We start from the raw sequence: 14,031 nt of genomic DNA on the forward strand, positions 1-14,031 counted from the left end.
AGGAGTAGCTGGTGGATTCGAACTGCTGACCTTGTAGTTAGCAGCTGTAACACACAGTAGCTGTTAATCACTGCGCCACCAGGGTTCTGTTTGAACATTACTGGGATTTAAATCCACCTGATTGATTTTTCTTTATATGTTCAAATTTAAATGATTGCTCTTGGGTGGATATAGAGTAAAACCCTCCTCTCCTCTCTCAGAAGAGAAAAAGAAAGTGAGATACTGTTCCTTTTGTATACTTATTAGGAAATACTTAACAGAAAAAGTGTGCTTGTTTTGTTGGGTCAGCATCATTGATTCTGTGGTCTTTGTGCTGATAATGTTATGTGGCCATTTCTGAGCATGATACGCAGGTTAAAATGTAAATGCTAGGAAACTCAGTTTGGCTTCTAATTAATATTAACATTTAATTTTTTAAATTTTACTGAAACTTAATGTTAAAATGTTGGGTAATAATGTTTTTTTCAAAACACCTGAGTAAACTTGAAAAATTACTGTTTTTTTTCCCCTAAATTTCTTAGGAATATGGTTCATATTGTGAAAGGTCACTAAAGAAGTGTTAGGTATGGAGTTGGGGGTATCCTGTAACACGTTTATCCCAGAGCTTGTTGGGTGCGATTTCTGTGAATTTCATTCGGTTACTCTTTTACTGCTTTCACAGCAGAATCATTGTCATGGATCTTTTTTGTATTTCTTGTCCCCTTTTATCTTGATATAAGAGTGAGTTGGGAGGGTGTTAGGACTTGGAGCAAGTGACACATGGATTTGTATGACTCACTCTCGTTCATCCTTTTGTGTTTTTACAGTGGGACGTCCCCTCTGGCATGCCTCAATGCCATGCTACATTCCAATTCAAGAGGAGGAGAGGGGCTGTTTTATAAACTGCCTGGCCGAATCAGCCTTTTCACACTCAAAGTAAGCAATATACACTCTGTTTCAGTGCAGCGGTTCTCAGAATTTTTGTGTGCGTTAGGATCACCTGGAATGCTTGTAAAATACAGATTCTTGGAGCCTACCCCAGAGATTCTGAGTCAGTAGATCTGGAATGGGGCTCATGAATTTGCATTTCTATAAGCAGTCAGGTGATACTGATGCTGTTTGTCCTAAATGACACTTTGAGTGGGATGTCTTAGTGCGAACAGGGTATTAGGAATTACTTAGTCAAGTCAGCTATTATCTGTATAGTCTGCTTTTGCTCGTCTGTGTCTTTGTAGATGGAACAAAATTGGAGGATAAGTATGTGTGGGGGTAATTGTAACTGTGCCTTAATTAGGGTTTTGTCTGTAGTAATATTGTGAAGGATAAATTACTGGGCAGCTGAAGTAAGATCTACTCTCTGGAAAATAACTGAAATGTGAATATTTTTGTGGAAATTCAGAAGTTCCTCAGTGTTTACTAAGTGACACTGATTACAAAGGAAAAGAACTTAAATCAGGTAGACTTTATGGTAAAGCTTAAATAGACCGGAGATGAACAGGCTAATTTTTTTCTACCATTTGTGATGTACGTGGCTATCATTTAGACCAGAGGTCAGCAAATTTAGAGGGCTAGATACAACATGCCTTAAACTTCGTACATCCGCATGGTTGTAACTACTCAAGTCTGCCGTTGTAGCAGGAAAGCAGCCGTAGACAGCTCACAAACAAATGGGCATGTTCTAATAAAACTGTTTACAAAAACAATTGGTGGGCCAGATTTGGCCTCCAGGCTGTAGTTTACCCACCTCTGATTTAGACAGAGGATGACCTGTTGACAGTGGGGACACTAAGAATTTGCTGCTAACCCTCATACTCTCCCATAATACATTTATAAATTGCTGTAATTATGCAGGCCTTCCCCTTTTAGTTTTGTTTTATTGATAGACTATTAATTAAAAATTGATTAAATACTTGAATAAATACCAACTGTATAACTGATGGGCATAAACATTGCTGTTTAAATACACGTCAAATGACTCTTCTGTTGAGATGTTTTTGCTGTTTTCTGTATTGTTTTTATTTCTAATATTTTGGACTTTTTTTCCCTTTTGTCCTTGTCTCCTTTTATTGTTAAGAGGCAGCATAGCCAGGAACTGAGCCTTGAGAGAGACAGAACCCTGAGTTCAAAACCTAGCTTTGTAACCTGAGACCAATTTAGCCCTTTTCATGGTAGGGTGTGCATTCCTGGCACAAGTCAGTCCTTAATAAATGGTGGTCTTTATAGTGTTCTTTTAGCTTCTTTATCCTTAATTGCCTATTAATGGCATTTTTCTGTTTCAGTTGCGGTTAACGGGAAAGAAGAATAACTTTTTCTGTGAGTGCTTTGAGGATAAAAAATAGGAGCTGAGTTTTATTTATTTATTTTTTAAATTTGACTCTGGGCAGAATTTTTGGCGTAGTTCATGCTCAATAATTGAACTGAATTATATTTCTTCATTTTAATTTTAATATATTTTTTCTACCTTATTTATGAGCTTTCGTTTTTCTGTTACAAACCTTTGAAAGCACCACTGTATGAATCTGTTGTACGCCTGGTGGCTGCTTCTCCCAATCTGCAGCCCATGTCTGAGATGCGCTGACTGAAGAAGACATGCTTACTGGCGCATCATTTTCTCTGTCTTCCACTTAGTGTTGCTTATCCTTCATGGTGTCTTGCTCATTGGAGATGTACACCAGCAAGCTTCACTTCTCTGATATTCGTTGTGCTCTCTTTGGATTAATCGTTTGCTTGACTGGTTTCTCCAAGTAGACTGTAAGCCCTTTTAGGGTAGAGTCTATGTCTTATTCATTTCAGTATCCACAGTACTGAATACAAGTAGCTGTCGATAAATGTATATTTAATGAATGAACTAGTGAGTAATGACTTCATTGTGGTACTTCGTTATTATCCTTTTGCTTTGACATGTGATAGTAAATTCTCATAATTGTAATGAAACTGTTTGTGGATCTGCCCCTGGCATCTAGCTCAGATCTCAAAGCCAAAATGAAGGGTGCATACTGCTATAGCTTTGGTAGAATTTTAACTTGGTTAATAGTATCTGTGTGTGTGTATCTTGACGTGTTTGACCTGGTAGAAGAGCAATATACGCTTATATGCAAAATGCAGGTTTCTAACAGAAAGTGAAAGTAACCCGTAAAATTCTGCCACCTGTATCCACTCTTAACAATATATCATTACTCCAAACAAACAGAACAAAACCATCACCACTGAGTCAGTTCCAACTATAGCGACCCTATAGGACAGAGTAGAATGGCTCCATAGGGTTTCCAGGGAGCAGCTGGTGGATTTGAACTGCCAACCTTTTGGTTAGCAGCCAAATTCTTAACCACTGCGCCACCAGGGCTCTGTTACTGTAGCTGTTTTATATTAAATAATAATTTGTATTATTAATAATAATAAATTGGATTATACGCCTTATAGCTTTGTTGCTTCCTTTATTAAGTTAATATATCTTGGATCACCTTCTATTATGGTATGTATAGATAGACCTTAATCTTTTTAAAGACTGTTTTGGATTCCAGGTTATGAATGTGTGGTAATTCATTAGCTTCTGGTTAAATTCCTTATTAATACACTGTCTCCCAGAAGTTTTGCAGGTATTTTCTTTATTGATATTCAGGAATGAGTGAAAAAGGATACCAAAAATCTGAACCAGCTGATTATACCTTGTTCACCTGAGAACCTGGGTCTGTCCAACAAACACCTGAGTCCCTGGTGGTGTTGAGTACATTTTTTTTTTTTCTTTTTTTAGCCTTCAGGTTTTTATTTTGAAGAATTTCAAACCTGTACACAAACTGAAAGAATACTGCAGTGAACATCCCACCCATATAACTTTCACTTGCAATTACTGTTTATTACAGATATGTCACATTTGCATTAATCCCTTGTTACATATGTATGCATTTTTTTCAGAACTATTTAGAGGGGATGATAAGTACAGACATGACACTTTACCCCTAAAAATTTTAGAATGTATGTCTTAAGAATAAGGACATTTTCCTACATAACCACGATGTCATTGTCACTTTCAAGAAACTTAGCATTGATGGAGTAGTATAGAATTATATGGTATTCATGTTTTTCTCTGGTTGCTCCAAAAACGTCCTTTATAGCTTATTTTAAAATCCAGCATCCATTCAATGATCATGCATTGTATTTGATTGTCATGTCCCTTTAACCTCCTTTAATGTAGACATGTGCCCTTGCCTTGTTTTGTTTTCATGACATTGACATTTTTGAAGAGTCCAAATGTGTTGTAGGATTAAATACATTTTTAAATAACTCTTAAGAGTGTAGAAATCTTGGTTTCTACACTAGACTCTCCTAAGTTTGCAAGGCCTAGATGTTGTCTGCTATTCTAGGCTGTGGCCAAAAGCCACTCAGCAGTGAGGGATGGCACGTAATGGAATGTTGCTCATAGTGATCTACCTAGGGTTAGTTTGTTCAGGATCTTGTCTGAAAAAAGGGACAAGACACACACTATTTAGCTCACATTTCTCATTTTTTTTTGAAAATGGTAGTGACACCTTTGAAATCTGGGGACATTTTCTTTGCCTAAGCTTTCCCCCTGTGTTAAGGAAGGGCATGTGCCGAACGATTTGGTAGGTTTTCTCCTCCCTGCCTGGAATTCTCTTCTGGCGGATCATCCAGTTCAGAAGTATGTGTATGTATGTGGCTTTGTTGCTTGTTTGAAAACAGGAATTCTTTCAGTTCTGGATACTTTTGTGAGGCTTTATCCATGAGTAGGCTAGAGTCTTTGGCCATGCCACAGCATGCCTTCTCTGATGAAAGTTGTTCTGGGTGATGTCATGATTAAGTCTGATACTATATATGGATGCTTGCATCAGTCCGTAGAGCTAGCCTTCAGGAATGGATTGGATAGAGGGAACCTATTCTCGCTTTTAATTCTTGATTTGAATTACTTTCCCTAAGCTTTTCCTGATATCATTTGTCAGTGTCGATCATTGCCTAGTTAGAGATGGGATTTATACCGTTCTTTGAACTTGGAATTTCCTATCCTCAAGAAACAACTGTGCACTCATTATAGTGTTCTGCCTTCTTAGGACTTTCATGCTCAACTGCTCTATGCTGTTGTTACTGAGTGATTGTGTCACAGGTGAATTTAGACTGGGTTGGTGGATGGTCATTCCAGCACACACTGTCAGGCATAACTGCAGTCATCTGAATGTTGCTGAGTTTTGTTTTTGCACAAGTTGAGATGTTACTCATGGTTATTTATATCTTACTATACCTCATGTGACAACATAGGTCTCAGCCTTCAGAGTCTGTTTTTATTCCATTAACAGGGCCAGTTGACCTTTCTAATATATGGAAATAAGAAAATGTAAAAAAAATCTTCTCAGTAAAAGGAATAGATGACTACACTCTAGTATCTATCCATTAAATCCACAGTTTGCAAATAAGAGAAAGGAAAAAGCAAATGGGGGAAGAAACGGAGATAGTTACTGCATTCTCACGATGTTGCTTAAGTAACTACAGTTAAAATACTCACGCACGACTTCATGTTGTGTGCGGTGGAGTCAGTTCTGACTCACAGGGACCCTGTGGGACAGAACAGAACTGCCCCTGTAGGATTTGGTTTTTTTTAATTTTTGTTGTGCTTTAAGTGAAAGTTCACAGATCAAGTCAATCTCCCATACAAAAATTTATATACACCTTGCTGTATACTCCTAGTTGCTCTCCTCCTAATGAGACAGTACACTCCTTCCCTCCACTCTCTCTCTTCATGTCCATTTGGCCAGCTTCTGACCCCCTCTGCCCTCTCATCTCTCTTTCAGACGGGAGCTGCCCACATAGTCTCATGTGTCTACTTGATCCAGGAAGCTCGCTCTTCAGCAGTATCATTTTCTATCCCATAGTCCAGTCCAATCCCTGTCTGAAGAGTTGGCTTTGGGAATGGTTCTTGTCTTGGGCTAACAGAAGGTCTGGGAACCATGACCTCCAGGGTTCCTCTAGTCTCAGTCAGACCCTTAAGTCTGGCCTTTTTACGAGAATTTGAGATCAGCATCCCACTGCTCTCCTGTTCCGTCAGGGATTCTTTGTTGGTTCCCTGTCAGGGCAGTGATCCGTTGTAGCCCTGCACCATCTAGCTCTTCTGGTCTCAGGCTAGTGTAGTCTCTGGTTTATGTGGCCCTTTCTGTCTCTTGGGCTCATAATTACTTTGTGTCTTTGGTGTTCTTCATTCTCCTTTGCTCCAGGTCGGTTGAGACCAGTTGATGCATTTTAGATGGCTGCTTGCTAGTGTTAAAGACCCCAGATGCTACTCTCCAAAGTGGGATGCAGAATATTTTCTTAATAGATTTTGCTATGCCAATTGACTTACATGTCCCCTGAAACCATGGTCCCCAAACCTCCACCCCTGCTACGATGGCCTTTGAAGCGTTCAGTTTATTCAGGAAACTTCTTTGCTTTTGGTTTAGTCCAGTTGTGTTGACCTCTCCTGTATTGTGTGTTGTCTTTCCCTTCACCTAAAATAGTTCTTGTCTTTTGTCTAATTAGTGAATACCCCTCTCCTTCCCCCCCCCACTCTTGTTACCATCAAGAATATTTTCTTCTCTGTTTAAACTATTTTTGGAGTTCTTATAATAGTGGTCTTATACAATATTTGTCCTTTTGCAGCTGACTAATTTCATTCAGCATAATGCCTTCCAGATCCCTCAGTGTTATGAAATGTTTCATGGATTCATCATTGTTCTTTATTGATGTGTAGTATTCAATTGTAATGAGTATACCAGAATTTATTTATTTATTGATCCATTGATGGGCACCTTGGTTGCTTCCATCTTTTTGATATTATAAACAGTGCTGCAGTGAACATGGGTGTGCATATATCTGTGTAAAGACTCTTATTTCTCTAGGATATATTCCAAGGAGTGGGATTGCTGGATCATATGGTAGTTCTATTTCTAGCTTTTTAAGGAAGTGCCAAATCAATTTTCACAGTGGTTGTACCATTTTGCATTCCTACCAGCTGTATATAAGTGTTCCAGTCTCTCCACAACCTCTCCAACATTTATTGTTTTGTGTTTTTTTGGATTAATGCCAGCCTTCTTGGAGTGAGATGGAGTCTCATTGCAGTTTTGATTTGCATTTCTCTAGTGGCTAATGATTGTGAGCATTTCCTCATGTATCTGTGAGCTACCTGAACGTCTTCTTTAGTGAAGTGCCTGTTCATATACTTTCCCTGTCTTTTAATTGGGTTATTTGTCTTTTTGTAGTTGAGTTTTTGCTGTATCGTGTAGATTTTAGAGATGAGATGCTGATCCGAAATGTCATAGCTAAAAACTTTCTCAGTCTGTAGGTAATCTTTTTACGCTTTGGGGGAGGTCTTTGGATGAGCATAGATGTTTGATTTTTAGGAGCTCCCGATTGTCTAGTTTCTCTTCTTCATTGTTAGTAGTGTTTTGTATACTGTTTATGCCATGTATTAGGGCTCCTAGTATTGTCCCTATTTTTTATTGCGTGACCTTTATTGTTTTAGATTTTATATTTAGGTCTTTGATCCATTTTGAGTGCATGGAGTGAGGTATGGGTCTTGTTTCATTTTTTGCAGATGGATATCCAGTTATGCCAGCACCATTTGTTAAAAAGACTGTCTTTGCCCTGTTTAACTGACTTTGGGCCCTTGTCAAATATCAGCTGCTCATATGTGGATGGATTTATCTCTGGATTCTCAATTCTGTTCCATTGGTCCATGTATCTGTTGTTGTATCAGTACCAGGCTGTTTCGACTACTGTGGTGATATAATAGATTCTAAAAACAGGTAATGTGAGGCCTCCTACTTTGTTCTTCTTTTTCAATAATGCTTTACTTATCTGGGGCCTCTTTCCGTTCCGTATGAAGTTGATGATTTCTTTCTCCATGTCATTAAAAAATGTCGTTTGAAATTTGGATCGGAATTGCATTGTATCTAGAGATTGCTTTTGGTAGAATAGACATTTTTACAATGTTAGGTCTTCCTATCCACGAGCAAGGTATGTTTTTGTACTTACATAGGTCTCTCTTAGTTTCTTGCAGTAGTGTCTTGTAGTGTTCTTTGTATAGGTATTTTACGTCTCTGGTAAGACCTATTCCTAAGTATTTTATTTTCTTGGAGGCTACTGTAAATGGTATTGATTTGGCGATTTCCTCTTCCATGGTGTTTTTGTTGGTGTAGAGGAATCCAACTGATTTTTGTATGTTTATCCTGTATCCTGATACTCTGCTGAACTGTTAGTTTCAATAGTTTTTTTGAGGATTCTTTAGGGTTTTCTGTGTATAAGATCATGTCATCTACAAATAGAGATACTTTTACTTCTTCCTTACCAATCTGGATGCCCTTTATTTCTTTATCTAGCCTAACTGCTCTGGCTAGGACCTCCAGCCCAATGTTGAATAAGAGTGCTGAAAAAGGGCATCGTTGTCTGGCTCCCAATCTCAAGGGGAATGCTTTCAGAGTCTCTCCATTTAGGATGATGCTGGCTGTTGGCCTTGTATAAATGCCCGTTATTATGTTGAGGAATTTTCCTTCCATTCCTGTTTTGCTGAGAGTTTTTATCATGAATGGGTGTTGAACTTCGTCAAATGCCTTTTCTGCATCAATTGATAAGATCCGGGTGGTTTTTGTCTTTTGCTGTGTTTATATGATGGATTACATTAATTGTTTTTCTAATGCTGAACCATCCCTGCATACCTGGTATAAATCCCACTTGGTCATAGTGAATTTTTTTTTGATATGTTGTTGAATTCTTTTGGCTAGAATTTTGTTGAGGATTTTTGCATTTACGTTCATGAGGGATATTGTAGTTTTATTTTGTGGTGTCTTTACCTGGTTTTGGTATCCAGGATATATGCTGGCTTCATAGAATGAGTTTGGGAGTATTCCGTCCTTTTCTGTGCTCTTAAATACCTTTAGTATAGTAATGGTGTTAACTGTAGTAATGGTGTTAACTGTTCTGGGAAAGTTTGGTAGAACTCGGCAGTGAAGCCTTTCGGGCCAGGGCTTTTTTTTGTTGGGAGTTTTCTGATTACCTTTTCAATCTCTTCTTTTGTTATGGATTTATTTAGTTCTACCTTTGTGTTAGTTTAGGTAGGTAGCGTGTTTCTAGGAATTCATTCATTTCTTCCAGGTTTTCAAATTTGTTAGAGTATAAATTTTCATAGTAATCTGATATGATTCTTTTAATTTCAGTTGGGTCTGTTTTCATATCGCCCATCTCAGTTCTTATTGTGTTATTTGCTTCCTCTCCTGTTTTTCTTTTGTCAGTTTGGCCAGTGGGTTATCAATTTTGTTAATTTTTTCAGAGAACCAGCTTTTGGTCTTACGAACTCTTGCAGTTGTTTTTCTGTTTTTTCAGTTGCTTTCTTCTGGTGCTTGAGATTTTCTTTTGTTGCTCTCTTTCCTTCTATTCAAGTTGTAGGGATAATTTTTTTATTTCGGCCCTTTCTTTATGTTGATACAAATTGACTTCAGAGCACTGCTTTAGCTGTATCCCAAAGGTTCTGGTAGGAAGTGTTTTCATTTTCATTGGATTCTATGAATTTCCTCACTCCATCCTTGATGTCTTCTATAACCCAGTCGGTATTGTTCAGTTTCCATGTGCTTGATTTCTTTTCCCTGCTTTTTCTGTTATCAATTTCTACGTTTATGATCTCAGGGTCAGAGAAGATGCTTTGTAATATTTCGATGCTTTGGGTTCTGCTAAGGCTTGCTTTATGATGTGATATGTGGTCTTTTCTGGAGACTGTTTCATGTGCACTGGAAAAGAAAGTATACTTGGCTGCTGTTGAGTGGAGGGTTCTGTATATGTCTGTGAGGTCAAGTTGGTTGATTGTGGCATATAGATTTTCTGTGTCTTTATTGAGCTTCTTTCTGGATGTCCTGTCCTTTCCCAAAAGTGGTGTGTTGAAGTCTCCTACTATAATTATGGAGCTGTCTCACTTTTCAGTGCTGTTAGAGTTTGTTTTATATACCTTGCATCCCTGTCATTGGGTGCATAAATATTTTATATGCTTATATCTTCTTGGTATATTGTCTCTTTACTTATTATATGGTGTCCTTCCTTATCCTTTGTGGTGAATTTAACTTTAAAGTCTGTTTTGTCAGAAATTAATATTGCCACTCCTCTTTTTTGATTGTTGTTTGCTTGATATATTTTTTTCCATCCTTTGAGTTTTAGTTTGTTTTTGTCTCTAAGGTGTTTCTCTCGTAGGCAGCGTATAGATGGATCATGTTTTTTTATCCATTCTGCCAGTCTCTGTCTCTTTATTGGTGCATTTAGTCCATTTACATTCAGCATCATTATGGACTGGTATGATGTAGTTAGTGCTGTGATTTCTATATCTTTTTTTATGTGTTGTTGATCGTTTCTTTTTCCCACTTAATTTTTTGTGCTGAGTAGTTTATCTTTATATATTGTCTTTTCCTCTTATTGTTGATTTTGTTTCTGCTGAGTCCCTGTTTTTTTCTTGTATTTTATTTTGATGAGTAGGATTGTTAGTTTCCTTTGTGGTTACCTTAATATTTACCCCTATTTTTCTAAGTTTAAACCTAACTTTTATTTTCTTTATATCGCCTTGTCTTCTTTTCCCCATGAAAGACCTATGACTACATTGGAAACCCTGGTGGCGTAGTCGTTAAGTGCTACGGCTGCTAACCAAAAGGTCAGCAGTTCGAATCTACCAGGTGCTCCTTGGAAACTCTATGGGGCAGTTCTGCTCTGTCCTGTAGGGTCGCTATGAGTCGGAATCTACTCACAGCAGTGGGTTATGACTACATTCCTTAGTCCCTCTTTATTTTAATGTTACCTTCTTTTCATAATGACGTCACTGTTTCCCTGTTTTGAGCGTTTTTTTAATCTTGATTTATTTTTGTGATTTCCCTGTTTGGGTTGACATCTGATTGCTCTGTCCAGTGTTCTAGTCTTGGGTTGATATTTGATACTGATTTTTTAACCAAAGTACTCCCTTTAGTATTTCTTGTAGTTTTGGTTTGGTTTTTATGAATTCCTTAAACTTCTCTTTTTCTGGAAAAGTCCTAATTTCACCTTCATATTTGAGAGACAGTTTTGCTGGATGTATGATTTTTGGCTGGCAATTTCTTTCCTTTAATGATTTACGTAAGTCATCCCATTGCCTTCTTGCCTGCATGGTTTTACTGAGTAGTCCAAGCTTATTCTTATTGACACTACTTTGTAGGTGATTTTTTTGTTTATCCCTAGCAGCTCTTAAAATTCTCTCTTTACCTTTGATTTTGGCAGGTTTGATTATAATATGTTTTGGTGGCTTTCTTTTGAGATGTACCTTATGTGGAGTTCGATGAGCATCTTGGGTAGATCTTCTCATCTTTCACGATATCGGGGACATTTTCTGCCAGCAGATCTTCAACAGTTCTCTCTGTGTTTTCTGTTATCTCTTCATATTCTGGTACTTCAATCACTTGTTTATTTCTCTTGATAGAATCTCATATGATTCTTAGGGTTTCTTCTTTTTTTTTTTTAATTCTTTTATTTGATTTTTCTTCAAATATATTGGTGCCAAGTGTTTTATCTTCAGCCTCACCAATTGTGCCTTCCACTTTCTCAGTTCTGCTCCTCTCACTTTCTGTTGAGTTGTCTGCTTTTATAATTTTATTGTTAATCTTCTGACTTTCTGATTGTTGTCTCTCTGTGGATTCTTGCAGCTCATTAAATTTTTCATTATGTTCTTGAATACCCTTTTTAATTTCTTCAACTACTTTATCTGTGTGCTCTTTGGCTTGTTCTGCATATTGCGTGATCTCCTTCCTAATCTTGTTCCTGATGTCTTGAAGAGTTCTGTATATTAATCTTTTGTATTCTGCATCTGGCAGTTCCAGGAAGGCACCTTCATCCAGAAGATTCTCTAATTCTTTGTTTTGAGAGCTTGTTGAAGCAATCATGGTCTGCTTCTTTATGTGACTTGATACTGTCTGTTGTCTCTGAGCCATCTATAAGTTACTGTATTAATTTATTTTATGTTTGCTTCTTACATCCTAGGTTCTTGCTTTGTTTTGTTTTCATATGTCCAAATAGGTTGTTTGAGTGAGTTAGCTTGATTATTTTTGCCTTTGAAGCTCTAATGTCCTGTCACCAGATTGCTAGAGCTGTTACCTAGGAGCCCATTCACTTTTCTTGTATGGATTCAGCTCAGGTGTCCATGTACTTAGTCATCAAGTGTGTGGTACTGGCTCTGTCCTAAAGTCTCAGAGAGGCAGGGGTGATTGGTGTAGGTACTGGTATCTGGTTGCAGCAGGGGGGTCACGCTCTGAAGATGGCAGGGAGCTGACAACCATCCTCCAAGCGTCTGTGAGGAAAGCGCGTCCCTGTTTCCTAGAGCGCACAGGTGGATAAGTTCTACAGACGGACCTTGGCCACCCAGTGCTTTTGGTTGTAAGGATTGGGAGGTACCAGTTATCCTTGGACCCCTGTTGCAGGTAGCTGGATGACTTGAGTGGGGCCACTAGCCCTTATGCTTCTGATATGGGTAGGTGAGGACCCTGTTTAATAGGCAAAGTGGTATCAAACATCAAACACCTTACTCTCTACCACACAGTGGAAACAGTTGCAGTCTGCCAACAAGGGCCTGTTCTCCTGAAATAGGCCCACACAGATCCATGCAGAGGGGAAAGGTATTCAAGATCCATGGACTGTTTATGCCTGGACAGGAGGCTTCTGTCCTGAGCTCCCCAGGTCAGTGAAGCTGGCAAATTATCTTTTTCCCCAGTTGTAAATTTATTCCTTCTCCAAGGCCAGAAGAATGGCTCACGGAGCTCAGTAGGGCCTATCTCAGGCCCAGGGAAATGGACAGCCACTGAAGCCGGCTTGGGGACAGGGGGTGAGGTAAGATATTTGCAAGTACTTAGCTTTTGTCGAGAGTAGTGTTCTTCTCTGCTTCCGGAGGTGTGAGTCGGCTGCATGGCTGTCTGTTTCTCCCTGAAGAAACTGCAGCTGACTGCTACTACCAGCCCACCGCAGTTGCTCCTGGGAATGGCGCCTGGCGGATCTCCGCGATTCAGGTCTAGAAACTCCTCTCTGCTTCTGAACCATCTCTCCCTCTCCCTGCTGTTCAGTGTGTTTTTTAACTTTGCCTTTGGTAGTCAGGGATATAGCTTGTCATAAATATAATTGTTTCACTTGTGTTTTCAGGTCTTTGTTGTAAGAGGGATCACTGGCGGCGTCTGGCTACTCCGCCATCTTGGCCCCGCCTTCCCCTGTGTGGTTTTCTAGGCTGTAATCTTTATGGGAGCAGATCATCAGGTCTTTTTCCCATGGAGCCGCTGGTGGGTTAAAACCACCAACCTTTCAGTTAGCAGCTGAGCGCTTAACTGCTGCACCACCAGGGCTCCTTTGCATAACTCCATACTTATAGTAATTTCAGAACTATTTATGTCACCATTAGATAACAAGAAAACGAATGGGAAAGTCTGGGCTTAGATACAATAAAATCGTGTAGTTTTTACCATTGGAGACACAACATCAGAATCCATTTCGATTTTTGGTAGGCGCACAGGAAGCAGATTCTTCTGTTTAAAAAAAGTGGAAATCAGATCATGTCTGTCTCCTGTTTGGCCCTTGCCTACTTCCCTGGAACTTTCCCTTACTCATCAGACTTCAGTCATTGTAAAATTTGGGTAATAGTAGTAGAAGCATCAGAACCTGTCTAATTTCAGGAGGGATAATGCAAATCAACATCAGCCCAAGGCAGTCAGACATACTTCCACTCTCCAACCTTTTTAGCCATTCTCATACCAGCTGTCCCTCCCACAGCACCCTCTACTATCTTCTAGGTTTGATAATCCATTGCAGTGGCCACACAGAACTCACAGACGTATTTACAGTTAAGTGGCTTTTAAAGGAATAGGGTGCAACTTGGGATCAGGATCAACAGGCTGCAACTCGAATGAGGAAGCATGTAGGCAGAGTCTCCCTTGTTCAGTGCAGGACAGCTTTCTCAGCTTCTCACAGTTGTGCAGGTCTCTTTTTCTCTCAGGACAGGCCTTGTCTTGGCCCCCTCAGAACAGGATCCTCTTGGCC

At 39.1% G+C, this 14,031-nt stretch overlaps 1 protein-coding gene across 8 annotated transcripts in view; it reads left to right on the forward strand.

Annotated features, from left to right (window-relative positions):
- Positions 1-14,031, forward strand: part of ASXL1 (ASXL transcriptional regulator 1) — an 87,944-nt gene that overhangs the window by 8,030 nt on the left and 65,883 nt on the right. For 7 of the 8 annotated variants that reach the window (XM_064275949.1, XM_064275952.1, XM_064275954.1 and 4 more), the window contains one exon: positions 807-915. In XM_064275949.1, coding sequence (XP_064132019.1) covers positions 807-915 — 109 coding nt within the window. Of the gene's footprint in view, positions 1-806; positions 916-2,258; positions 2,293-14,031 lie in introns of all 8 variants that reach the window. The other variant, XM_064275955.1, reaches the window with a different exon arrangement.

This window comes from Loxodonta africana, chromosome 24, assembly GCF_030014295.1.
Source record: "Loxodonta africana isolate mLoxAfr1 chromosome 24, mLoxAfr1.hap2, whole genome shotgun sequence".
Classification (NCBI taxonomy): Eukaryota; Metazoa; Chordata; class Mammalia; order Proboscidea; family Elephantidae; genus Loxodonta; species Loxodonta africana.